Source organism: Lathamus discolor, chromosome 14 (assembly GCF_037157495.1).
Source record: "Lathamus discolor isolate bLatDis1 chromosome 14, bLatDis1.hap1, whole genome shotgun sequence".
NCBI lineage: Eukaryota > Metazoa > Chordata > Aves > Psittaciformes > Psittacidae > Lathamus > Lathamus discolor.
This window is the reverse complement of record NC_088897.1, coordinates 10,704,258-10,731,978: the sequence shown is the minus strand read 5'-3', so window position 1 is coordinate 10,731,978 and position 27,721 is coordinate 10,704,258. Positions and strand designations below refer to the sequence as shown.

General features: G+C 50.8%; 1 protein-coding gene across 2 annotated transcripts in view; it reads left to right on the top strand.

Annotated features, from left to right (window-relative positions):
- The window catches only part of LRRC75A (leucine rich repeat containing 75A), a 76,599-nt gene that overhangs the window by 42,225 nt on the left and 6,653 nt on the right, over positions 1–27,721 (top strand). For both annotated transcript variants that reach the window (XM_065694558.1, XM_065694557.1), the window contains exon 3: positions 12,205–12,317. In XM_065694558.1, coding sequence (XP_065550630.1) covers positions 12,205–12,317 — 113 coding nt within the window. The remainder of the gene's footprint in view (positions 1–12,204; positions 12,318–27,721) is intronic.

Genomic DNA, 27,721 nt, shown 5'->3' with positions numbered 1-27,721 from the left:
TACAGAGCGAATATAATCAGGACACCGTGACCCTCGGTGCCCCTATCCCCCAACCAAGCACATAATCCATCCCCTCTGCTGTACGTGTTGTTATTTGGTCTCGAATTCGCATTATCACTCCAAGTCTCTGACATCATGCTCATTTTTACAGCTGAAATGATAGGTATGAGACAATGGCACATTGAGGGACACTCGGGCACAGACTGATGGGTGAGCTTGTCAGCCTCGGCGAGTTTCTTAACCTTTCCCTTTTGCTATTAGATGTGCAAGGAAAATGCATCTTGCACATCCTACAAGGCTCTCAGGTTCTGGATGCAAAGTGCTATGAGAACACCAAGTATTCTTTGTCCTTTGCTGTGCAAAACAGCATAAAAGGAAGCTGATTTAGGAATGAGAACGCTCTAAAACCTAAAATACCTGATATAAAAGCAAAGGGGGTGATGCGGATTCAGCTAAGTCAATTCTGTATCAAGTCAATGCTGTATTCTGTATGAATGGCTTATTTTTGCTGGTCTTGTTCCTAGTGTGAAGATGTCTTAGATAGCCATCAGGAGTTATCTGCAACGCATTACCCTGCAGTATGAAACAGGCTGCGAAGCTCAGACCCCACTAATGACAACTCTGGTTCTTTCCTACCTTAATGTGCCATGCCTTCTGCTCGTCTTTTCCTTTCAAAGAGAGAGATGTTCTCTAAAGCCCCTGTGTGAGCTAAAGCTGAGCAGAGCAAATTGGAAACAGGGGGAAATTGCACTTTGCAGGGTTTTGAAGCGTTAAGCCTAACAGGCAATACCAGTGAGGTTCAGATGGGCTGTGATGGTACCATTACTGGCAAATCATTCTTCCCTCGTTTCATACTTGCCCATCTATGCCATCTCCCGTGGTTAAGTCAGATCTTACCTGCCTCTTCCTTAGGCCCTCAAGCCAGTATAAGCAAGGGTTGTCAGCTGTGTGTCATTGCACAGAAACGCCAGCGCAAAGGCAGGTTTCCATCCCCATCCCACGAGCTGAGCATCCTGTCCATCCCGCCACACACTTCACCTGCAGCCTCTCCACTAAGTGTCCCTGAGGGAGATGATGGGTGAAGAAACAGGTACCTCATTAAACACTAACAACTCCTGTTATTGATGTTTTCTGATGGTAATTGGCGTTTGAGTTCAGCTCATTTAGCTTTTAATCAGAACGTAATTTACTGCAGAGGAAGGAAGTGCATCGATTCCTGCCTCCTGGTGGGAGCGTTAGTTATTTACCTGGAGCACTGAAGAGTGTGTGGTGGGGACCTCTCATACAGCATGGCTGGAGGGGAGAACTGGGGGATTTGGGCACTTGGATGGGTATTTTAATACCTATTTCTAACCTAACTCACAAGCATGGGAATACTGAGCAAGCAAATGATCTGCTGGCAAGGTGGATTTGCAGACGTGAATGGTTTAATAAGGAGAGTTTGAGGGGTTTAATAAGGAGGGGTTTCCTATCAGGTGATTGATGACTGAGGAATTGCCCATGGCTTATGGCCGCATCTGACTTGGTTTAGGCAGAACAGTCCCACTCACCGTCTGTCAAGATGGGTGAAAGTGGCTCTAATAGATACCATGATTCAATCTCAGCTCCTGTCTGCAAGAAACGGGTACATCCGTTCTCTTGGTGCCCATGGGGGCACCCGCAGTGATTAATGAGCTGAAGGCAGTGTTGCTCTGGAGGTTATGCCCTTGCCTTGGGATTCATGTTTCTGTGCCCGCCTGCAGCAGGGAGCAACAGGGAGCGATGCCAGGGGTTCTGTGCCGCCCCTTCCCAGGCCCTGGTGCACGTCATGGGCTGAGAGCCCCCATGGAATGACATTAATATTTGCAGTGGTATCCCGGGGACGCTCCTGCTCTCCTCCAGCAGCAGGAACGGACTGGGCTGGGGTTTGCTTCCCGTGGGATCTGGTGCGGTGCAGCTGAGACAGGCTCCATAGGGCTGGGAAAATCTCTACGTGATGTCCTACATCTGGGACATAAATAATCTAATCTGCTTCTGGTTCAGCCCTTGGGGGGAGAAGGGTACAAAGAACAGCGAGGGGCTCCTGCATTCAGCAGCAATGGCAGGCGCTGGGCTCCGACCTGCGGTTCCAGATGGGATGCCCCCTAGGAAATGCTGGTTCCGGCAGGGAATGGTATCACAGAAACCATGCCAAGCGCTGTGCACCCATCTTTGTGCAGCAAGCATCTGCATCCTGCGTGCATCACCCCGAGAAGGGGCAGAGAGCCTGAGGCCACGTGGGTAGGCACAGCCACCAGGTCTGTAGGTGAGGGATGATGCTGACTGCTTTTGGAGCATGGCAGTGACTGATGGCAAGCGGCTGAACCTCTCTGGGGTTCTGTGTCCCCAAGGCTCCAAAATCAATCCTCCCTGTCTGTGTGCGTAGGAGGAAGGCGAGTGCCATCATCCACTGAATACATTGACTTCAGCAGATGTTAGCGCTTGGCACCTCCAACCTCTCCTCCCATTTGCAGTCCAGTCAGTGCAGCACCTTGGGTGTTTTCCTGTCTCTGCTGTTCCACAGCAGCTATATAACGATTAACCATTCCCAGGGCAATGAATGACTCTTCCGGAGCTGCTTGCTTTGCTTTGTGGTAACTCCCTGTGTCAGGAGGCTACAGATGCATTTGTCACTAAAAAGATGGTCCGGTGACCCTCCAAAGAATGAACAGCGGCATCTGAATAGCTTTCCTGTTAGCGACTTTGTTTACAGCGCCGAATGGGTCCAATGTATTTGGCCGAGGATCTTGCTGTGTGTGTCAGGAGCATGTGTTGCTGCTCAAAAGCCTCCTCCAAAGTCACACTTTCACTGCGCGCATCCTGGCTGAAGCTGCAATCAGTGGCATTAGGCATCGCAGCGTGGGGCGATGCAGCTATTGGGCGCAAAGTAGCATGCAGGTTCCCCATGGTGCTTTGACTGCTGCTCATCTTGTGCTCTGCTGCTCTGGGTACCCCCCAGTAGCTCTCACCAAAGAGATTTCTACTCTTTCTTTGCAATTTCCCTTTATCTTACACATTCCCCTCCAGGTCATCCATCACCTCGCATTTTATTGCCACCTTTAATTGCTTCTCTGAAGTCCAAGTGTAATATTACTCCAGGATCCTTCCGAATAACTTCCTGAGTTGCTGCAGTCCCATTCATCTCATGCTTCTGGCTCTCTTGATAAGCCCTATTGTACATTGCTTTTCATTTTGGTGTGTCAACACTGAATCTAATGCATCGCGCTTTGGCCTCTCGTCAAAGCGGACGCTGAGCGCTGCGTGTAGCGGGGCTGAGCTGCAGGATTGGGTTCCATTTCTTTTCTTTGTTTCTACAAATCCCCCTTCTCCATGTTCTGCTCCTGCTGCAGCTTCCCCAGCTCCTCATTTGGGCTCGTGCAAGGCAAGGTTTCATTGCTGGGGTCCTTGGTAGTCTGTGGTTGCCAGAGGTGAGCTCAGTGCTGTGTTGGGGCAACCACTGTAGATGTCTTCAGCCATGGGTTGCCCAGGTTCGTGTTGTCCAGGGCTAGTTTGGCTCTTATAAGAGTTGAACAGGAGCAAACTCTTTACTGAGAGCGAAAGAATTGACCTTGCTGGTGCTCAGTCTCTTGCTGGTTCATCTTAGGATGGTCAGCATCAACTCCCATCTCTGCAACCAGCATGTGATGGCTAGATGTGGCGATCTCGTGCGTTCACAGTTTGGGCCATACTGGGGAGAGGATTTGCACCGTTGATATGTAGAGGATTTGGGGGGTTTTGAGCCATGGAGTTAATGCATGTGCCAGTGGCTGAGTATTGGGTTCATTTGATCAAAACCAGTTGCTCCTTTTGGACCAAGGAGTTAATGGAGACCGGCTGCAGCCAGCATGGTGAGGAGCAATGGGTCAGGCAGTTCCCTTGAGCCTGGTTATTACCCCGGTGGGCAGCTTCTGCCCAGGCATCCCCAGGTTGAGGCCAACTTAGGGTTTGCACCGGTTGCAGGCTTTCTCCCTCATTGAGTTTTATGCTGCTGTCAACCAAGGGCTCCTCAAACTGTTAATTACACCACGCTTGGAGCCAGAGCCAATGCTGAGAGCCCTGGCACTGAGTACCTGCCATCTGCTAAGGGACACCTTCAGCCGCTGCGCTTCAGGCTTCTCCAGTAAGACCAAAAGTGCTGCTTAAGTTACGTGCTAATTGTGGCCACAACCTGCCATTAGGCTTATGTAAAAGCACTTCCAGTTTCGGGGCTGGCATCCCAGTCTCTGCATACCTGGCCTGGTCACTGCAGGCTTGGGTGTGGGGCTTGGAGTTGCACCGGGTGGTTTGGTTGCTGGGCTTGGGCTTTGCCAGGAAATGGGGTGAGTTTTCCTCTTCTCAGTTCTTGCAAGGCCTCCAAAATGCTCCTTTCAGTACAAAAGGGTTGCTGCTGGAAGGGAAGTTTTACTCTCTGATAGGCTTCTACCAAAGTGTGATTTAGTGCTTGATAGAAGAGCGGTCCTCCTGCTCCTCTCTTTGCCTTTCATTTGTGCTGCTTTAGACAGCTGCTTTTACCTATACTTCTTTCAGAGGGAGTTGTTGATGGTAAAGCCTATATCCTAGCAAAACATAGGGAATGGAGTAGGATTTCCAGTATGAACATTCGGTAGCCAAACATCTGGAGCTGCTTGCTTGGTTTGCATTGTTTCTGCACAACATCTATGTCCATGTCTATTTCTGTGTCTCTTTTACCATATTCTCAGTAGAATTTCCCACAAACCACTTCCTAGTATCTGGGATAGCTTTGTATGAAAACATCCCTCTCTTGGGTCATTTGAAATAAGATAGAACCTGATTTGCTGCTGGTCTTTGTCTGGCTGTTGAGTTCCTGTGGACCTACAGCTCTCCTTGTAAAATACAACCCTGCAGAACAGAAAGGAGAGCTTTATCCAAGGTGGAGATGCTCTTCTCCTGGCAAAGAGCCCCCAGGAAAGGGAGCCAGCTCTACATGCTCATTTGACAGCTCTGCAAGGGTTTTGCTGGCTGTTCCCAGGTCCATGACCCAAATCCTGCACCCCATAGACCCAGCTCCACCACCGAGGGCCCTTCTGCAGTGGGAAATCAGGAGCTGGCTTGGTTTTGCTGCCTTTTCAAGCCTCCCGCTGCTACGTGGATGGCTGGAGAGGGGACGTAAGCAGAGCTTGGGAAGGGCTCTGCAGGGAGCTCACTGCTGGAGCCGTGCTGAGAGAGGGCTCAGCAAGCCCAAATGTGCATTTCCCATGCCAAAGAAATGCGTTTTTCCTGCAAGAAGCCAAATGCTTCCTCTCATAGGAGAGCCCTTCATCCCCTTCCAGGACCAGCTGGTGGCTTCTTGGCCATTTCATAAAGCGAGTTGATTCGGGAGCACATCCTCCCATTACAAACACCATTGCGGAGTCTCTGGTGCCAGTGAGTGCTTGGCCCTAACCTTGAGCAGGATGAGGCATGGGAGGTGCTTGGCCACATGGCTGCGTACCTGGGGAAAGTCAGGAAAGATCAAGTGGATGAGCTCAGTTATAGTGGGCCCTGCTGGGAACGACCTCATCCGTGTTAAAACGGCCTTTATGGAGTTTGTTCCATTTCTGCTTGAATTTGAATTAAAATGACCTCCTTTTCAGAAGGGTTTCGGCACCAGTGTATTGGGTGGCCAAATGGACCCACTGAAAGCCATATTGTCACACTGTTTGGATTTTGCTTTCCTCTGTGCGGGCAAGATACATCGCTTACACCCAGTATGCCCACATCTGCTTGCCTTTGGGCATCATCCACCTCATCACTCATTCTCCACACGCCGGGATCTCTTCCCAGAGGAGACTGAAGTGATGGAGAGGGAATTGCACTGTGCTTACGATGATGTTTTGAGCTCTTCCCTATAGCACAACAAGGATTTTTTCCACGTGTATTCTCATGCCTTGCGCAGGGAACTCGATGAGCAACCAACAAGAGGAGTTTGCTGTTGGGGTTGTAGATAGGAGCAACCACTGAACCTCCTGCAGTGGGAGCATCTCGCACCAACCTAAGCGCTGGGTGCTGGCATGTTTTGGCCTTCAAACCAGTGGATTTAAAGCCTTTCCGACCTCCTCAACTCCTCCTCTCACAGGACGAGGAGAGTTTGGTGGAGAAACTCCATTAGAGCTTCAAAAGGGAAGCCTGGCAGCGACTTGCTGGGGCTGGCTGCAGCACAGATGTCTGCATGCAACAATAGGCTGCAGTTTAGCCCCGTGCTTTGAAAGCAAGGAGGAGGGAGGGGAGAAAGAAAGAAGTTAAAGGAAAGTAGAAAGGGAAAGCAGAAAGCCATGAGATGACTTCAGCTCTGCGTGACTGCATCAAGGGGAGGGCATCCTCAGTTCGGTTCCTGTTAAAGGCCAGGGAGCAGGATGCTGTTCTGGTGCCAGCGGGTGGGGAAAGGCGTTTTGGGGCTGCTGCAGGTCTTGGGGGGCAGAGCTTTACCCCAGCTGCTGCGTTGGGCCGGGGTTGGGGGGGGTTGGCTTCTCTGTGTTGGTGGGCGATGGATGTGGCTTTCACTGAGTGATTGCTTGCGATGTGTCCCTGTGCCTTCTCCTGTCACCTTCCTAGGAGGTATCCAAAGGTCCCATCAGCTTTGGCCTGTGTTAGAGATGATCCAATGTGTATGGGGGCAATGCACAGTGCTAACATATCCTCTTCCTTTTGTTGTCTAAGTCTATCCCTCCTGGCTTAGTGAGGATTTGCTCAGGGGGGTTGGAACCAGATGATCTTAAGGTCTTTTCCAACCCTACCTATTCTATGATCTGTCCTAGGGCTTCCTAGAGCATCTCTTGCTATTTTATGTCTTTAGCTGTATAGTAACTCTGTTTACCACTGTGAACATTGACTTTTTTCCCCTCTCAACTGTTGTTTTTTGCTTAGTAGCCCAAACCATCATCCTATTGTCTTAGCTCATCACCCAAACTAAACAAGGAGGGGGATTCAGAAAGAAATCTATGATTTTCAGTGATTTCTGGGTACAAAATAGGATGGTTTGAGCATCATCATCCATTGAACTGTATGGAGAGCAAACATCTCGGCTGAGGGGGCTCCGCACCAAGTGGGGAATGGTGCTTCCAGGATGAGTGCAGTGGCTTGTGCATGGACAGAGCTTCTTGTGCATCGGAGCAATGACCACAAATCCTGCAGCATCCAGAAAGAGATGCTGCGAGTTTGAAAAGTCGTGAAAAGAAACAGAAAAGGAGAGGGGTGTAAATAGGTTTTTAAAGTCAAAAATCATGATTTCAGAGGGCAAACAGGGGACTTCCTGCAGAGGTTGAGTCTGAGTGGCAGAAACGTGGGGCTGTGTAATACAAGATAAAACCTGTCTCTTCCCCCCACCCCAGACAATGGCTGATTGTTCTTATTTGGGTCAATCCCCTGCTGTGCTGCAGCAGGGATTCCCCACCAGGGCTCCTGAATCATTAACGTCGGCCTATTTTATAGGATGCTTGGCCACTGTGCGACACCCCAGGGCTCTGCACAGCACCAGGGTTCCTGCTGCTGGAGGCGGAGCGGGTGATTCATTTCTTAATGAAAACAAATTAATCTGCAAGAACATCTTTATCACAAGGCTCTCATATGGGCTGTGTCCTCCCCGAGCTCTCTGGCTGCTGCTTTTGGTTCGTTGGATGTAAGTCTTAACCTCCTCGCGTCACCACGTTGGGATGCGAGGGGGGCAGGCGGTGATGCCGTGGTTATTCATCCCCGTCGAAACCACGGTCCTGTTCATCCCATGTTTGCTTTCCCATGGTGTCATCTCTCTGCTTCTAATTACCTCCCCTCTCCACTGGCACAGCGGTGAGGAGCGCATCCAAGGATCATTCCTTTGTGGTTAAAGGTGGTGTGCAGATGCTGGTGATGCTTCGCCAACAGGCTCTGTCGTGGGGTGCTGATAGATGCTGAACGGTTTCTCTCCTGCACTGCAGGGGAGACCATCAGTGAGGATAAAACCGGTCCCCCTGCAGAAACCAGGGTGAGCCTGGCTCTTTGCCTTTACCTGCTCTTGTTTACCCCTAGGATTTAACTGATTCCCATTTCAAGCGCTGTTGCTCCATCCCTTCATCCAGAGCTCTCTCCCTGGGGCTGGAGCCATAGTGAGGATCCTGGTGATCCCCAGCATATGCCTGGGGACAGACAGGGCTCAGCTTACGCTGCCCTTTGTTTTCCAGTTGAACAAGGTCCCGTTGGGCTGTGGAGCACAGATGGGGCATGTGCCTTGAAGCCCTCTCCCAGCTGGAATCTGTTAAGGGATTAAAGTCTCATGAATCCTGGCAGCGAGCAGCCCTCTCCTTCTCCAGAGGGCTGGAAGCAGGCAAAGACGGAGGAGGAACAGCAGGGAAAGGGGCCCTTTGCGGGGCAGAGCCTCTGCTCTCAGCTTTCTCCTCATCCCTCCTCCATCCCACACCCAGCATCGTGGCTGGTGGCAGGGAATTGCTCGGGGTCTCTGCCAACGTGGAGCAGAAGTAGGCTTGCTTGAGTAGAAGCCAAGATATTGCCCCAAAACCTCTTCTCTGAGCTAATGCTTGTACCCCTTGGGCTTACTCTTTTTGTCTTGCTGCGAGCCAGGGCACTGCATAAACGTGCTCTGTGAGCCACATCCCCTCAAAGCTTTGCAGCTAAACAGCTGAGTGGAAAGAAAAGAGGGTGCCCTATAGCTGCCTTGCTCCTTGTAGAGAGGCTTTGCCCCCCATTTGTGTGATGCTCAAAGCGGTTTTGCTGCATGCATGACACAGGGGCAGGATCCTGTGTTCAGGATCATGGCACCAGGAGCTTTTGCTTCCACGTTATGTTTCCAGCTGCGCAGCTGATGGATCTGTAGGGAGCTCAGCTGGGAGCTCATCACCAGCTTCTTAGCAGCACCTATCAGCTGCCTGTGGATGTGGTGCTAAGAGAAAGGGCATATCCCAGCCCTGTGAAACAGGGCTTTTCCTGGCCGCTGGGAGAGCTGAGCTCTCAACGTGGTCCCTCCCATCTCCCCAACCCTGGGATGCTCTGGAGTTTTCCTCCCGGAGCTTGGAATCCAGAGGAACAAACACACATTTCACACATGTGCATTGTGAATGTGATGCTAGGAGGGACCAGGCCTCCCTTGGCATCACTGGTGATGCCTTTGATAGGGGTGCATCCTTATGTGTGATTTCTGGAACGATCACTGCTGCCATTTGGTTCTGGTTTAAGACAATGAGCTGCATCAGGGCAGCGAGGTTAAAACTGTCCAAGTGGATTGGGCTGGCTTTTTAAGCTGACTCAGTGTTCAAACAAGCTCTTGGGCTCCATCCCATCAAGTTTGCGTCATCTTCAATCATTTCTTGGTAGATCTGGATCATGAACAGCAAAAAAGCCTTTGTTTAGGCCATAAGATGAGGCTTTGGCAGCGCATCAGCTACACCTCTTCTTCTGAGCACAGGTTTGGGCAACCCAGGGCAGCTTCCTTACCCCTAGGGTCAGGCCTGGAATTGCAGGAAGGTAAAACTTGGATTCTTGGAAGCAGGGAGGTTTGTGTCTCACCCATGGAGGGGTGAGGTGCAGTGATGGAAATGAGATGTGCAGGAGCAAGGAGCCGAGCACCAAAACAACATCTTATGAAGCCTCTGACATGGGCTCTTAATTTATCCCAGGGCTAAAGTGGGGCATTTATCTACAGATCAGTGTGGAAAAGACCATTCTTTGGCGGCTGGCTTATACCCTTGCACTGTACCCAGACCAGAAGGAGTTATGTTCTCTAAATCAGGTTTTCAAACCCCAAAATAGAAGCAGCCCAGTACTTGCAGTGCTTGTGAGTCGAGCTTGCTTGTGAAGTATAAAGGGATGAAAGAGCGGTCTCATAGGGATGACTGTGCGAAGGAGGAGCTGGCTGTGAGATAAGGGTTAAAATATGCTTTATCCTGCTGCAGCATCTTTCCTTGGAGCTCTCAATGTGCTCCCTTTTCAAAAGGAGTTTTTCCATGCGATGCAGTGAGGAATGGGATGGAATCCCCGCCTCAGTGCTGAGGGCAAACACTGTTATTCCTGGGCTGCTGCAATGCTTTGCTGGAATAAAAGGAGATGAAATGGAAGCTGATGGCACCAGGCAGCTTCCTGTGGATACAATGGTTAGAAATAGGGTAGGTGTCAAAACTCATGGTGTTTTCCTCTCGCATTAGGGATGCTGGTTACACAGTGAGGAAGGTGTTGCTGGCAGAGAGCAAATGGAGAGCATGGTTAAAGGGAGCAGCCTGTGCTGCTGCCTCCCAAAATGGTTTAACTGAAGCATGGCTGCAATGTGTTTCCAGGCCTTCCAGTGGAAAACATGCCATGAACCCTCCTCTTTCATTATGTTTCTGTGTTCAGTTCCTAGGCTGAGCCTCCCAGGGTTCCCCCATCCCCAAGCCTGGAGCAATAGATATTCCTTGCCACAGGGTCGCCAGCGGGAGGGGGGGCGGATTTTGGCATGCCTGAGGTTTAGCATAGGCTGACATCCCATTGAAATCCATGGGATTCAAATCCTTGTTGCAAGTTAAGCGTGGTGATAAATGAGGTGTTGAAAAGTATGGGTTTAAACGCGCTCTTTAAACCCGTATTTCCTGGGAATCGGGAGGTACGGCTGTCAAATGCTTTCTCTGATGTGAAACGGCTCCTGACCCGCGCTGTTTCCAGCGCGTGCTCACACGGTGCTTGCCGTACACCGTGTCCCGCTGGTATCCATGGATCTGGAGTTTCTACCTGAGCTGCTGAATTCATCCGTCACCGTGTGCCTGATGGAGGAGGGTGAGCATTGATGCTGTCACTTCACTGCCAGTTAGCGCGGATGGAGCTGGGCAAGCATCACCCCTGCATTCAGTCAGCTTTTAATTCACAGTAATCTCGGTGAAGGCACCTGGATGTGGCTGGGAATAAACTGCCCTGATTGCTGTCAAGGCTTTGTATGTTACAGAGTAGATTGAACAGAGGAGATAAAGACCGTGAGTCCTACGCTGAGATTTCTGCCCCAGCCATCTGCGGATGCGCCCTTTCTGCCCCGCTTGTGTGCTGCCCGGTTCCTTTCCCCCGTGTAAACCCCATGTAATTGTTTCCCCGCACACCCATAGGTGATTTGTCAAAATCCCCACTGCTCCTCTCTTAATCCAATATTTATGATGTCTTCATAAAGCTGGTCCCGCTCTGCTGACTTGGAGGCGAGGTGGGAGAATACGCTGCATAAATCAGGCTGCGTGGAGCCTGCGGCTCGAGGGGAGGATGCGAAAGCAGCAGCCATTGGTGTCCAGGCAGGGAGGATGCAGCATCTTCCTCAGCATCCCTGCCCAGCAAAACCCTGAGCAATCAGGGGGTGTGAAGAGCAGCAGAGGGGCTTATTTTAGGGATTCCTATTTAGTTTCTTTGTCTTCTTTAAGGTGTTTCATGAGACAGCAGGTATATAAAGCCACAAATTGTCACATCTTGACATTTGTGGTCCTTTAGGTAAGGTTAATCTCTGCTTGTGACTTTTCAGAGAGTCAGACAAGCAGGGCGAGATGGGTGGTTTCCATTATTGGATGTCATATCGGGCATTAGTATATTAAAGAACTTGAAATGAAGCATGAATAGAATCAAATGAAATGAAGCATCTCTAGAATCAAATACTTGGATACTTTGAGAGTTTAAGTTTTCCAAGCCACTCTCCTTTGGTGTGATTTGGTGAATTTTAATCAGAATTGAGAAGAGTTCACCAAAATCCCTCTTTTCCTTGCAGCTTTTATGTTTTGAGAGCTTCTGTTCCCAAGATGTCCACCAGCTCCCAAAGCCTCTTTAGTGTTTGCTCTTCCGTAAAGCAGTTTTGAAGGTTATGGATAGATACTTTGATTTATTCAGTCTCTGCACAGCTGCAGTGCTGAAAGCTAACAGGTAGTGTTGAATGGTAACGGTGCTGCTCTGCATGGGTTGCAGGGACATCCCTGCCTTGTGGATCCCCTGCAGGGACCTCATCATCCTTAACCAGGCAGGACTCGTGCACCCCTGTATTCATTCAGCAGCGATCTCCAGAGGGGTGCAGGATGGGTTGAAATGCCCCATCCTTGAAGCATCTTAGCAATGAACGGGGATTCTTTCCCCCCCCCCTTCCTATTTCAGTGTGGTTCTTTATGGCCTGCCAGCTCCTAGCAGGGAGGGCTCTGGGGTCAGAGCATCCTGTGGGTGTGATGCTAACGCTCCAGACACCTTACCTGGTGTCCTCCCTTGTCTTTGCAGGAGGGGGACTCCCTCGGGGCCATGGAGAAGCTTTGCCGGCAGCTCACCTACCACCTCAGCCCCCACTCGCAGTGGAGACGCCAAGGCATCATGAAGAGGAAGCCTCAGTCCTGGTGAGTCCCCCCCATGCATGGTGTTACCAGGTTGCTTTGTGCTCACCCAGAGGTGTTTTCCTCCTTTTCCATTGCTCTTTCCCTGCTGCATCCCGATTGCAGAGGAAAGCAGCGTAATCATACCTGGGAAGCAGGAATGGGCTGGAAAACCTGAAGCATCCATCCTCCAAACATCCCCATGGTGGGTGTTGGAGAGAAGCTGCTCCAAGACATCCTAAGTAGCTGGTATTTCACGTGCAGGCACATGTTACTATGCACATTGTGGCTTGCAATGTGTTTGCATGAAAGGAACTGGGTGAAAATAGGGAGTAGATGATCCTGGTCCTCTCCTCATCTGCATCCTCAGCAAAGTCTCAGCTCCGACATCCTGGATCCATGGAGCTGTGAAACCTGTGGATGAGGCTGATAGGAACGGAAAGAGCTCCTTGTTTGCTGTGATGTTATGCATTATGTATTTGTTATTTTCATGTATGGAAGGGTGAGAAACCCAAAAGGAGCCACAATCTGGCAGAGTCAGGAGTTGTACCCAGGTGCTGGCTCATGGACCCGAGAGAGTTCTGGTTCCTGTTGTAGTAGATGCTATTTGTAGCCATAGTGGAAAGGAATTGAGTGAAAAAACAGTCTGAAAAGAGAAGAACAGGGGAGAAAAATGGGCACGGGAGGAAAACCGACATGAGGGAATAAAGGATTATATGGCCAAATAGGATTAGGACCGTACCGCCTGGAGATCTGGCTCAGCATACTTGCACCCTGCTGTCCTTAGAGACCTGAATGTGGAGAAGCATCTCCTTTTCATTAGCAATGGTAAAGGTATTTTTGTGTGGTTTTAAGGTGTGTTAGTGACTAAACCTTGCTCTGGTGGCAGGGGTTGCAACTGGATGAGCTTTAAGGTCCCTTCCAAGCCAAACCAGTCTGGGATTCTATGCTCTCTGTTGGGGCTGTACAGCCCGAAAGACAAGCAGTGATTTGTGCCACTCTGTCTGTAATTACCGATCCCTGTCCTTAATTATCAGCTTGGAGCTTTAATGCGAGCACATCCACATGCCAGGGATTTGCGAGGCTTTATCTTACAGGCCTGCTCTATAACACTTGCCTTTCCTTGGAAAAGCTGGGAAATAGCTGAGGTTTTCCACGGTTTTAATAGCGGGGGGTGAGGTTTCAGCCCTAAATGAGCCCCGACCACACAGCAGCGACCCTGGGGCTGTCAACACGCGGTGCTGGCTCGGCCCCAGCCAGGGTCTGTAGGATGGGATTTGCCTGGGTTTCTGGGTTAGATGCTTGTTTAGGAGGAACCAATCCATCATGAAGAAGGAAAGCGCTCAGAGGGAGGCAGGAGATGAACCCCTCCTGCATCCTCAGTTATCTCCAGCGTTTCCCCATGCATGGTGTGTTACCAGGTTGCTTCGTGCTCACCCAGAGGTGTTTTCCTCCTTTTCCATTGCCCTTTCCCTGCTGCATCCCAAGTGCAGAGGAGAGCGGCGTAATCATGCCTGGGAAGCAGGAATGGGCTGGAAAACCTGAAGCATCCATCCTCCAAACATCCCTGTGGTGGGTGTTGGAGAATAGGAGAGTTGATGCCAGCCTTTTGCTGGAAGTTGAATTCAACCTTGGTTTTCGGTGGAAACTGGCTTAAATTCACAACTGTGATAATAAGCCTTTGCCTATAGTACAAGCAGAGCCCAGGGGGCTCTGGTGATGTTTTAAATCATGGATTATCATAGGGAAAGGGTTGGAAAATGGACTGTGATGAGCATGCTGTTGTGTTGCAATAGTGATTTAATAGTGATTGAATAGTGATTGACTTACCCAAAGCGCATCAATCAGCCCATGAGTTGTGTGTTGGTGCTGAGATAGACATTGGGGCTGCCCCTGCAGCTGGGTTTGGGAAGGAATTGGGGGTTAATTATCCCTGTGATCAGGAGCTGGTGGGGAGTGCATTTGTAGGAATGGATATGCTTGTGCAATGCTGATCTCTCTGATGAAAAGGCTTTCCAAGTTGTGGGATCAAAGGGCTTTAGTGGGATGGTTCTCTTCTTGCTCGGGGCTAGTGAAGGGATGGTAGCCGCTGGATGTCTTGTATTGCCACCTCCTCAGATGCCCACAGTTAGTGGTTAGCATCCCTGCTTCACAACATGCCTGCTGGCATTTCCCTTGGGCAGTGTGGGATGTAGCCACCAGCAGTGGGCTGGACCAATGGATCAGTCTCCTTTGGCCCAGCCGATCCTGGGACCCCAGGTACCTCGTGTTGTGAAGGGGAGCACATGGGCACAGCTCAGCACTGAGCAAAGCTGAGGAGCTGTAATGAGTCTGAACAGAAACGTGGGCACAGGATTACAAGGGAAAATGGCTTTTCTTTATTCCACAACTGCCGGATTCGTTACAGGTGATAATGGGAAGCAGAGCAGCTGGAGGAGGAGGATGGGGACAGATGACTGGGAGTGCTGGAGCTGGCTTTGCAGTTGGTAATGCTACATCCAGGCAGTGTAGGCAGGGGGAGAGGCTGGTGCTTTCCCTTTCCACCTCACCCCAGGCATGTGTTCAGCCTCTGTGTGTGCACACAAGGAGCTAAACGGAGGGAGAAAGCTCTCAGCATTGGCTGCCCCGCTCTGCTGTGCTGCCAGAGCACCCAAACCTGTGCCAAACTGCCTTATTTTTATACGTACGTGTTCTAAATCTGGCTGCCTCTCGCTTGCTGTCTCCCTCTCTGTGCCTCCCTCTGAATCACATCTCTTTATATTAAGCATACATCGTTTTGCCTGGCCTGGTAGCCAATAGCAGGAGGATGAAACCAGCCTGCTCAAGTAATTTGGCCGTCTCTGGCTCTGCCTAAGGACACAATTCCAGCCCAGAGTTGAACTGGCAAGTGTTGAATTAGATCCTGGAATCTCCCTCCTCCTCCGGCTGCCAAGCGCTTGCCTTCAGCGTTGGAAAAGCAGAGCTGGTAATCACAGCTCCGTGTGCCTGTGATTGCTTTGGAGCAGGGGCTTGCGTGCTTGGAGGGCAGGGAGGAGGTGTTTCCCAAGGGAAATCACTTCCATGGCTTTCCAGTGCCTTTGCCATCCCTGGATTGTGCATTGCCTTTGTTTGCTGCTGTGCATGGAGTGACAGCCGTGAGCCAGGGATGCACCAGGGAGGGGATGGAGCGGTGCTGCCTGCCCCACCAGGCTTAGCAGTGGGCAGCATCTGATGGAATATGGGTTATTCATAGCCTAATTCCCAATCTATCCCCATTTTACGTCATAGAATCATCACAGAATGGTTCTGTCAAGCCTTTTTTTGCACGCGGTTCCTGTTGATGTCACTGGAGTGTGAAGCATGGGGGACTGCAGGGTGGAGCGGCTCAGTTTGAGCACTGGAATTAAATGGGGTCAATCTGTACCTAAATCCATGGATTTTTTCACTCTGTTGTATGAGAAATCCCCCAAAAGAAGCCTGAGCCTGGTACAGAGCTTACAGGGGGGAGTCCACACTGGGGTGAGCCGACATGGCACCTTCTTCACTTCATAAACCCATCTTGTGTTTCAGAGCTCCTGGCACTCACGCATCCACCTCCTTCCCCCATTGCTGGGGCATGTGAAGAGCAAGGATCTGATCTTCCTCCATTCACATGGGTTTTCCTGGTGCCTTTACTTCGCTCCACAAGCACCATGAATCGGTGCCCAGCCACGTTCCTGCTGCGTAACCCATCAGTCTGCTGAAAGATGCCATTGCTCCTAAGGCACTGAGCAGCATTCTTGCTCATGCTGGTTTCTTGTGTTTTACCCCAACAGCCATTGGGTTCTTAAGATAACTGTGGTAGGGAGGGACAAGGAAGGGACAAGGTCAGTGTTTGATGGTGGCACAAGTGTGCTGGGAACCACCGAGGTCTTTCCATTCGGAAAAGTCAGGTCTCAGGAGCCCGAGTATGGATTTAGGACCCAAATCTTAGGTGCTTATTTCCTTCACTCTCTTAAAGTTGAAGCCTAACTTCATGTTCTGTTGTTTTCTTAACAAGCCAAAGGGACCCAGCCAAGCACCTATGGGGATGCTCTGCTCGTGCATAACCTCAATAAGTCATTGCCGACAGGAAGGGTGAGCCCCTAATTCCTTGGCCAAGGGGGTTTGGCAGCCCCACATGTTTTAGCTTGTGGATCACCACTGATGCTTCTCCAGCTCAGACAGGTTTGTGGCTTGAAAACCTCAGGACAGGTTAGGAAAGTTGTGTCGGATGGGTAGTGTCGGATGGGTAGTGATTATCTGAGATGGAGGATACATTTAATCCTCAAAGTGTCCAACAGTAGCTGTCCTGTTCTGTCCCTCTGTGGGTATGAATAAGATGAACACAGCAAATGAGTATTTCTTCTCTGTTGCCATATATTTCTGCAGGGAAATGGTTGCCTGTGGCCCTGCCTCGGTAGGAACCGCACTGAGGGTATAAAAGCCATTGTCTAATAGGTATTTCTCCATGTAATGTGTGCAAATAACAGGGTTTTGGACGCTAAGGACAGAAAACTGTTTGTTTTCTTTGCTTTTCCCAGCTGAAGCAAGGCTGGAAATGCAGCAGCTCCTGGCTCTGGTTTTCTGCATCCCTCGGGTACCAGCAGGACCTGGGGAGGAACCAAGTGATGGATTAGGGCTGTGAGATGCTGTTTTGCAGCAGCTGCTGATGCAGTAACAAGCCAGGGAGGATATTTGGTAGCCTGGGGTAGGAGGTAAACCCTGCTGGAGCTGGCTTAAAGGGCTGATGCCTCCAGCCCCTGGTATCTGCAGTTTGTCCCGTAGGCCACAGTGTGCCACATTCATCCTGTGTCAGCTCCATCAGCGTGGGGTAAAATACTCCTGCCAAGGGCAGAAATCCTGCTTGATTCATTGTCCTCCAGCTCCTGGCTTGTCCCCATTGCACAGGCCCATGGTGCATTTAGGATTGGGGACATTAAGTTTGGGGTTGCACATCCTTGGGCTGGGACAATAGGTAGTGCCAAAGCAGCCGTGCCAGAGAGGGTGGGACCATGTCTGCTGCTTATAGAGGCAGGGATTGGATTTACAAGGGGCAATGCAGGTTTTATCCCAATGTGTTTTCCTTACAGAAAGGCGCCGTGTGCCTGGGACAAGCTACCTTGCTCCCTGCCTGCACAGGAAGCTAAACCCCTTTCCTTCCGAGTAGCCAGGAACTGTCAGTGTTCAAACAGAAGAGGAGGGTGTTCTGATTTAGGTTAGCAGGGGTTAAGCAGCCTTGGTTGGTTGGTAGGAATGATCTTTTAGCATCCCACTCCTAATGTCGCCAGGGGCACAAACCACCTCTGTCCTGGAGGAATGGTGGGTGCTGATTTTCATGCTGGCACTGCCTGCTTGTGTTTCCTTACAAAGCCCTTGTGAAGCCAAGAAAAAAGGGAGTTTTTATGGGGGGAGGCAAGCCTGATATGCGTGAATAATGTGCCCTTCCTTCTGGAAACAGCGTGTTTGTGGCTGAAGGTCCTCTGCTTGTGGGCGAGCGACAGGAGAAGTTGTAGCTCCTGCAACAAACAGTCCCTTCAGAGCATCCAACACGAAGGGGTGTTGGTGGGAGGATGTGGAGCAGGAATTACACAGTCTCTCCTCTTCATTTAAACCCCATCTATGTGGATGTGTGTGCGTGTGTGCTATAGGAGAGCAGAGGATTGGTGAGCTTGGAGACTTTTGGGACCCGTGGGTGGGTGATCTCTTCTGTCTGTGACAGTGGGGCTTTACTTTGTCCTATGGGTGTCCCAGGGATCAGAAGGGGCAGAGAACCCAAGTGCAGTCACTGAATCCTTGTGCTGGCATCCAGCTCGGGAGGCAGATACCTGCTGCAGTGGTGTGATGGTGATGGCTCCGGAAGATGCCTCATCCCCTTGGGTGGACCAGGCTGTGACCCCCTGCACCAGAGGCTGCTGGTGTTTGCCCTTGTCCTCGCCGTGCGTTGGCTGTGGCTGTAACACAGGGCTCTGTTTGGGATGATTGCATCGGGATGCAGGCGGAAAGCAATTCATTTCCCAGGGTAGGCACTCAATACCGGCTGCTGGTGCATGGCGATTGTTAATAAGAGCTCTGTCGGGATGGAGATGAGCTTTTCCCTCTGTGTATCCTGCAGCATTATAAATACTGGGGTTATTTACTATGTTAGCTCCGTTCATTGCCCTAGAAACACAAGAGAGGCATTCTCCAGGCTTATTGTACCCTACTCTTGGGATTGCCCCTATCAAGAGGGCTGGAAATTAGGATTTAATCTCTGCAGATTGCGGTGGTTCAGCACTCAAATCCTCTGGAAATATTAAATAACCACCAACAGTGCCCTGCAAGGTGATGTCTGGCTGTCCCTTGTCACCAGCTACTTGTTGGCCATGCAGGAGGGAGTCCCTGGGGTGTAGGTCCTGCAGAGATGTTTGCTGCAAAGGGCTGTCCCACACTCAAAAGTATGGTTCCCAGAGGAAATCTGTGCTGAGGCTGACCCATTACAGGATCCAGCCTGGGAGGAAAAGGCATTTAGATGTGTTGCATTCCAATGCCGATCGAGCCTGGAGCGTCCCCTTGGCAGGGTCCCTTGACATATCAGCCTAGCTGGCAGGGTGGCCTGTCCTTCCCAAGAGGCTTGAAAGGAAAGCACTGGGATGTTTGCTGGTGAACATAAAGAGTCCGGAGCGCTGGGATGACCTTTGGAGCGATGAAAACAAGGCCGAGCGGCGCGCGAATGGAATGCCTGGTGCGGGGGGAAAGGTGAAGCCCTGCAAATGCAGGGGAGGAAATGGTTGTGAGGGCTGCGATGGAGCAATAACTCCATCACGCGCTGCTCGAGGCAGTTTAAGAAGCTGCCATCCTGTTTGCTTGGTGCTGATCTTGAGGGGGAATCTGATTTCTTCTGTGCCACCAAGTCCGGGATGGGAATGAGTTGGTTTTGCTGGATACCGCAGCAGCATCTGGAAGGTGGGACCATTGCTGGGCACTGCCCTTGGTCTTCCCAGCCAGGGCTGCTCGCATGGGGCCCCGTCTGTGCGATGGGGATGAAGGTACCGCTTACACTTTCCAGATGCTTGAGAGATGAGATCATGGGGCTGACATCAGGTGGTACCTGGAGCTGTTTGGTGGTGGTTTACTCATGGCTGGCACGGCTCCAGGGAGCACAGCGCTGCTGTACCTGGGTGCGTGAGCAAGGGATGCTGTGCCCCTTCGAGCACAGACTGGTGCGTTCGGACCCTGGCACAGGCTTCCTGGAGAGGTGGTTGGTGCCCCAAGGCTGTCGGTGCTTAAGATGCGTTTGGATGGTGCCCTTAATAACAAGCTTTATGTCAGTCCTAAAGGGGTCAGGCAGCTGGATTAGATCATTGTAGGTCCCTTCCAACTGAAATAGTCTAGTCCTATTCCTTTCCATTCTGTTCCTTTCCATGCCATGACTTAGATGATCTTTAAGGTCCTTTCCAACCCAAACCATTCTGTGTCTGTTCAGCAGGTTCACATGAGATGCTCTCCATCATTCCCAGTTACAATCCCAGTTCTTATCCTGTATTTGTTCTGGTCTCTATTCCACTGACCCATTCAACCTAGTAAACCTTCTGGTGTGTAACCAGCTGCTTCCATGGCTTCTCCCACATCATCCACCACTGGTGCATCCCAGCTTTGTCCGTCTGTCTTTCTCCTCCGTGCAGCTGAAGGGAAGTTGCTGATGAGGTGGGATGGATGGTGTCTGATGGATGGTGTCTGATGGATGGCATCTCATGGCTGTCCTTTTGTGCACGGAGAGGTTATCCCTCCCAGCTCCCTGATCCTGGTGAGGCTGCTGCTCCTTCCTCTGCACCAGGAGCTGGCGTTAGCAAGGGCCTGCTTTGGAAGCTGTAAATAATGGATGCATATTGAAATGCCACCCGGGTGAGGGCTGCGGGCCAAGCCGGCCTGTTGGAAGGGGCTTGAGTTTTTCCATTGACTCCCTGTGTAAAATGAGCCCTTGGCCTGTTCATTGCCCTCTGTGAGCTGTCTGCGTTGCTCCAGTATTTAAAGCCCGAACCAGAGAGCACCACGATTTGTCCCTCGCTGATGAATATGGACCCTGGCAAACGCCTGAGTTGCCTTTGCTGTTCCTCTCTGAGCAAATGAGCCGACAGACAGAAGTACCAGAAAATATCCTAAAGTAGGGAAAAACCTGGGATGCGGTGATTTACAGCAGCTTTCTTGCCCACTTCCTTTCCGGAGCTTGCTCATGCTCTTGCTGTGGGTCACAGGAGTTATCCGTGATTTAAACCCTGGATTTCAATCCAACCCCCTTCTCCTCCTCCTTCCTCTCCCCTCCTGCAACTGGACTTAAGGAATAACCCCGTAGTTTTTCTCCTATCCAATCCAATGGATTGGCTGCCCCATCCCTGGCAGTGCTCAAGGCCAGGTTGGACACAGGGGCTTGGAGCAAGCTGCTCCAGTGGAAGGGGTCCCTGCCTGTGGCAGGGGTTGGAGCTGGATGAGCTTTAAGGTCCCTTCCAACCCAATTCCATGGTTCTAAATCCATCCCGCTGGCACCGCTCCCCTCCCACCTCCTTGCACTTAACGTGCTTGTGCTCTCCTACGTACGTTTCCTAGTCCTGAGGATCAAAGGCCTTTGACTGCGAAAAGTGGGATTTTAGATCTTATTTAATAATCACTCCTCCACTTCCTCTGCTCGTGGGGAGGGTGGGAAGCAGCTCGGGCACCCAGCAGTGATTTACTGGCCTCCATCCTCACACCTCGGGCTGCGGAGCAGGGAATCAACTGGCGGCTATTGTGATTGAAGGAAGGGATGGGCTGGTGAAATAAGGAAGCCCCCCCCAACGTGTGTGTGCTCCCTGCCTCGGAAGGCCTCCAAGCACGCAGTGATTGCTTAAGCAACCGCTGCCTTCATCCTCCTTTAGTCAGTGAGGAGCCGTTCTCCTGCCACCACGCGCTCCCCAAGCAGTGATGCTCCCCAAGCAGTGATGCCCGTCTCATTACCAGTGTGGCTGCCCCCCCCCAAGGCTCTAGTTCCCCGTTAGGAGGCTCAAGCCTTGTGATGAAGCTTTGAGAGCAGCTTTTGAGTGTTGTTTCCAAGCCCCCTTTCCCTTCGTGCATCGTTAGTGGTGGTAAATGAAGGTGTTCGATGAGCTCATCCATCACTTCAACATAGGGCTCCAACCCACTGCCGGGGGGGAGTTTCCATCTCCTGCACACGCTGCTGCTCCCTTTGAATGGAAGGAATGCTTTAAAATAGTGGTGAAAAGGGGAATAGTGGTGATGGGAGCACTGCTGCTCCTTGCTGCCCTGGGGAAGGGACCTTAAAGCTCATCCAGCTCCAACCCCTTCCACTGGAGCAGCTTGCTCCAAGCCCCTGTGTCCAACCTGGCCTTGAGCACTGCCAGGGATGGGGCAGGAAGCATGCGAGCACTGGGAGCAAGGCTGGACCTGTTCTGGCCTGGGCTCCTGCATCTCAAGCCCATCCTACCTCTGGTTACGCACATCCAGGTCATCTCCATCGGTCCCCCCACTCACCCCATGGGGTGACCCAGGCACAAACCTGACTCGTCTCCCTCCAGTTTGACTCTTCATCATTAGAAGTGGTTTATAGGTGGTGGATGGAGGGAAAAAAGCCCCTTTGGCCACAGGCTGAGCATCTTGCCAGCACTGGGGAGAGCACAGAAGGCTCTTTTGCATCTCAAAAGGGGTGGCTGGCACCTCTGATGAAAGGGAGATGAATTGCACGGTGCATTCTGAGAGACCCGGCCCCTGTTCAGGTCTGAGCTTTGGGGTTTGCATCTCTCGCCAGCACACGGCAGCCTGTGTTTTGACACATCCCGGTCCCTAAGAAACAGGGCATTCAGCCCCAAGACTGATGTCTTTTGTCTAGCAACGTGTCGCCCAGGGTGCCAATATGCTCTTCCATGTGTTTCCCCCTCCCCTTGTCCAGGATTAGCACCAGACTGGGAAGCTGAGGAGGGGTTTGGGGGAGAAAAGCATCCCTATGTGCTCTCACGACGGTCACTTCTCACCTTGCTGTTGGGAATGGGGAGTATTCCTTGGCAGCATCTTGGCTAAGGGAAATGCCCATCTGGAGTGAGGCCTCTCCTGTGTTCCCTGGTTTAATGGGCTATTGGGTCCTGCTGGGCACTGAGTGCTAAAATGTGGCTCATTATCCCAAGTCTCCAACTTGGGATATATATATATATATATATATATATAGGGAGATATATATATACACAAATATATATATATACATGCATAAATATATATCTATGTGTTTTCATATAATACAGACAAATTACTTGCCTTGGGATGATCTGTTGTTGGCCACATCTCTCCAGCACGGCTCATTCCTCTCTAACAGCCAGCTCAGAGCACAGCGACACGAAACCTCAGCACTGATGGCTATGGAAAACAGAGAGAAGGACAAGACGTTTGCGTTTGGAAGGCTGAATCGGTCTGTGGTTTATCGATAGAGCTGGGAACGGAGCCTGGCCTTTAGCAAGTGGGTTTCAGAGCCAGCCAGGGGGAGATGAGGGAAGGTTTTAGTGGTTTTCCTGCTTGGCCGGCAGGATTTGCAGTGCCGTAGGGATGCAGGCGCTGGGCAGCGATGGCGTTTTGCTATAGAGAGCAGAGTTACCGCTCTGTTATACCCAGCTGCAAAGGCAGCCAGCTTCACCCCCGCTATTAGCTCTGTTTCCATCCGAGATGCCCACCATTAGTGGGGAATAATGTGCCAAAAGCAATGAAGCGCTGGGGGAAGAGGAGGTTTCCTTTGGGCAGTTAAAGCCACTCAGCGCCTGCTCTCTTTTGTTTGCCTTTGCAGCCCCGGCAATGGTAAGGCTGCTTTCTGCTGACCTTGGGCCCATGGAAGGGGGTCTATTAAATGAAAGAGCTTTGTGAGCTGCATGAAAACCCATGGCCAGGAAAGGGAGCCTATAGGATGCAAACAAAGCAGGTTCAAGCCCTTGCTCCAGTGAGCTTTTGGCTGTGTTTGTAAAGCCAGGAGGACATGGGCGCTATTAAACCTCACTGGAACAGAGTATGAAAAAGCTGGGGGGGAAAACATCCCTTTTTCTTTTGAAGCCACGAGCAGGGACCCAGCAGTGGATCAGGTTGTATCCTGTTAGTCCTCATCTGATGAAAGCCGAGGTTACAATGGGGGCTCTGTTCTGCCTTGCTGAGTGGGACCCATTCCTCTCAGCGCGCGGTAATGTAAAGCAGATGCATCCCCCGGCGCAGGGAAGTCTTCCTTGGCCAAAGTAATCTCTGTTGGTTGAAAATCACACAGAACAGAGCTGTTTGGGTTTGATAGATGTGCACATTGCAATTAGAAGCTGATAGCAGGGCTTTAATAACAGCAAATGAGAGGCATTCGTATTGGTTGTCTCCCTTTGCCTGTATCTTCATTTGACAGCTGGTTACTCATGCAACCAAGGCTCCCAGGGATGCTCCATCCCTGGCAGTGTTCAGGTTGGACACAGGGGCTTGGAGCAAGCTGCTCCAGTGGAAGGGGTCCCTGCCCGGGGCAGGGGTTGGAGCTGGAGGAGCTTTAAGGTCCCTTCCAACCCAAACCATTCCATGGTTCTATTTATTCTATGACACCTCCTCACTGCATAGAAATGGTCTGGTCTGTAAATAGGGTGCTCACAGTAAGAGCTGGTGTGGGGTTCCTGACCCCCTAAACATGGTTGGGGGAGCCCCACAGCTATGGGATGGCTGTAGGCCATGGCAAGCAGTAGGTGTCAGCTATCTGAAACAGAAGGAGGTGGCTTCTTTTTGATCCACGTAGGAGTGCGCTGGGAGCTGTGTTGGGATTCAAAATCTCTCATTGCACACCGGTAGGCGTTGGGATGGTGATGGAAAGGGCAGGGATTGAGATGGAAGATGTGCCAAGGGTTTGAGAGGATCAGGGGAGAACAGGAGGGCGATACCAGCTTCTAGCCATGGAGCAAACGTTATCCCAATGGGTGCGCGGGACAAGCAGGGACCATGGGAGCCGGGCTGGTGGCCGCATCCCGTGCTCTGGCTCTCATTAGAGCAGCCCAGGCCATAGGGGACCTCCGCCTGCATAAACTCTTCCACATGTGATCTGTGCTCCTATAAATAAACAGCGTAGGGGAAGCAAAGCCCCCGGCACACACTTTGGCAGCCGAGCATTCCCAATTGCAGGAAGAGCAGTTGGGAGAGGGGCTTCTTTTGGCTCTCCAGGCTGGTTTCTGATGGGAAAACGGGGCTGGAGGATCAGAGTTGAAGCTTTTTCCCTAATCCCCTTCCCCCAGCACAAATCCCATGTTCTTCGCCTTTGTATTAATGGGATTCAACTTATTTCAAGGAGCCGGAAACACAAACAGCCTCTCCAAAGTGTGAACCTCAATCCTTCAGTGAAAGCCTGTTCGGTTCGCGTGCGTTTCACCTATTCCAAAGCTCCCCTGGGAAGGGATGGATGGGAGAAGGCTAAAACCAGCCCCTTTCATCTGCAAATAGACAAGATAGGGCAAAAGTCCGTTCTTTGTCCCTAAAATCTCTGCTGGGTGGGACAGAGAAGGAGCAGTCAAGCATTGATCCATCCCGGTTTTGCAGGAGGAGCCCCTACCAGTGCTGCTTTGCCCTGCTCCATCCATCTATCCCCATGGATCTCCCATCTCTCACCACTGCGCCCCTTCCTCTTGCCTCTCCCCCTCATTCCTTTTCTCCTCCTTTTCCTTTCAACTCCCCAGTTTTGGAACCGTTTTAAACGTATTGCCAGGGAATTGGATGAGTTTATGAGCAATTTACTTGTGATTTCCTCTGGTCTCCGCTTTGGACATTGAGGGCTAGAATTCCATTCAAAGGCCCTTTTCCCCACTCAAACCAGAGCTTCCTTTCTCTCTGGTGAGGAGTTGCTCTTGTAAACCCAATACTTCCTTGGGTATTTGTTATGTATCAACTCAACCCCCCCCTTTCCAAGAGTCTTTTCAGCCTTTTCTTTGAATCCTGTGTTAGAATGTAAAGGAAACGGTGTTTATTGGGTTGCCAACTGTTGGTTGATATGATGCAAACTTGAACAACCTCTTATTCGGCTCCAAGCCTCTTCCAGGAGGTCATTTACGGAAGCACCAACCCCAATGTGTTGTTTTCCTTTACGTTCCTGGTTGTTCTCCCCATTGGCACTTGTGCAAACGGCCTTTTCTGCCAATGCGCCTTGGCTGCGGTTTCTTGTTGCATTGGAGCCGAGTTTGTTGGATGTATTCCAGCAGGGTTTCAACTATAGGAAAAAGCAGGTTTCTAGAGCAAAATGTATCATAGGAAAGAGCGTATAAATTGATTTCATTTTGGGGAGGATGGGGCTGGAAAAACAGAGTATTCCGACAGCAGGATAATGACGTTTTCTGTTTGCAATAAGTTAAAGAGAGTTATAATTATAGCAAAGCATTTTGATGGATCCCAAAGGCTTATTTTTAGTATTTTGTTCAGCAGGAAATTGAAAACAAGCTGGGGGAAAAGAAAATCCCTGTTCTTGTAGCACAGAAATCATAGAACAGTTAGGGTTGGAAAGGACCTCAAGATCATCCAGTTCCAACCCCCTGCCATGGGCAGGGGCACCTCACACTAAACCATCCCACCCAAGGCTTCATCCAACCTGGCCTTGAGCACTGCCAGGGATGGAGCACTCACAACCTCCCTGGGCAACCCATTCCAGTGCCTCAGCACCCTCACAGGAAAGAATTTCCTCCTTAGATCCAATCTAAACTTCCCCTGTTTCAGTTTGAACCTGTTACCCCTTGTCCTGTCACTGCAGTCCCTGACGAAGAGTCCCTCCCCAGCATCCCTATAGTGGCTCTCATGCAGAGCTTCACTTGAACACTTGAATCTTGACTCCTCACATCTGGACCGTGACAAGGAGGTGGCAGAGCAGCCCCAAATGAAAGCAGTTCTGCTCAGTTATCCCTACTGGAGCCACTGCTCGAGTTGGTTCTTCAGGGAACAGAGCTTCATTTTCCAAGAAGCTTCTTGCTTTTAAAGGTTTAATCGGGTCCTTTGGCTGAATACCGCAAAGATGCTGTGAAACGATGACACAGCAGCAACCCCGCAGCTATAGGCAGGGGGAAGCTGCAGGGGAGGATGGTTGCTGATGGAGCTTGGCCATGGGAAGGGATGGGTGTGATTTTGGTCTCTCCTTGATGTTGCTTCTTTCTGGTTTAACCTTTTCAAAGGATCTTCCCTAGGGGTTGCCATCATAGGGCCCTATGAGCAGCTCTAGGTCACCACAAAACCCCAGGAGTTGGACCTGGATGGGCTTTCCTTGAATTCCCAGGTAGTGGATCTGTCATTGTCACTTGGGTAATGTTAGGGGGTCAGATTTATGTGGTTTGGATTGAAACCCAAAACCCCTGCATGAGCTTTTTCCCCCCTTTTACATTCATTTCAGTCACTTGTTCAATGTGTCTGGTTCCTTTGGGATATTGATGTTTTCCTCCTCGATGCAGATGTAAATCAATCCCAAATCAGTGCAGCCTTTGCAGTACCAGCAGCCCACAAAAGACAGGGCAGAAGCCCCTGCTGCAGTTTTGCCCTGACCTTCCTTCCCTCTGCTTTCCCTTCTTGGTGCTAGCACAGGATTGAGGCACAGTGGCCTTAGAAAGGGACTACATATCACATTGCCAAAGGCTTAATGCCAAGAAAATTTGTCCTTTGCTTCCCTTCCTCAGGAAGATGCTCTGGGGTGGAATTAGAGGCATTTTGGGAGATGTTGAAGTGAATTCATCCACCCAGCCCCTAGCAGCAACTCTTCTCTGTTTCTTTTATTCTCCATTCTCTTCTTCACTCTGTTTCTCGCCAAGGAGATATTTCGGTGCTGATTCAGATTCCTTCCCCCACATGCATGTTAGTTGCACTATTAGGGCGTTTAGGTGTGTTTAGAGCTGGATCTGGGTCTTCAAAGCCTGACTGCAGCTCTCCAAAGCCATCGTCAGCTCCTGGCTAACTCTGCCTATGTGACATACCCAGCAGAAGAGGGCAGGTAGGACATCGAATGGCACCGGTATCCCTTCACCATACCAGGGATGAGACAGGGTCTGCAAGGTCAAACGCATCCGCAAGGTACGGTTCGTGGGCTGTGTCCCTTCTGATGTGGGTTTGGGGTGATTTGCTGGCTTTTGGGCACCAAGGCCTGGGTGACACTGCTCTCTAGTGGATGGCTCTTCATCAGATGGGTAGAGATGAAGGAGGTGGGGTTGGTGGAAAGGGTCAGCATCACCCAGGGCTAAAACCGGCTCTTTCTCATTTGTATTTTAGACTTTAATACATGTCTGTGGGGACATTACACGGGTTTGGAGTAATTTAGTGAAGAAACGAGTTGATTTAGTAAAGAAACATGAGTTAATGGGCTTTATCTCACTGCGATGAGATACTGATCAAGATGCCCATGGTCCTTCCACTACCGCCCTGTGGCCACAGCCACTAGGCCCGTATCAGTT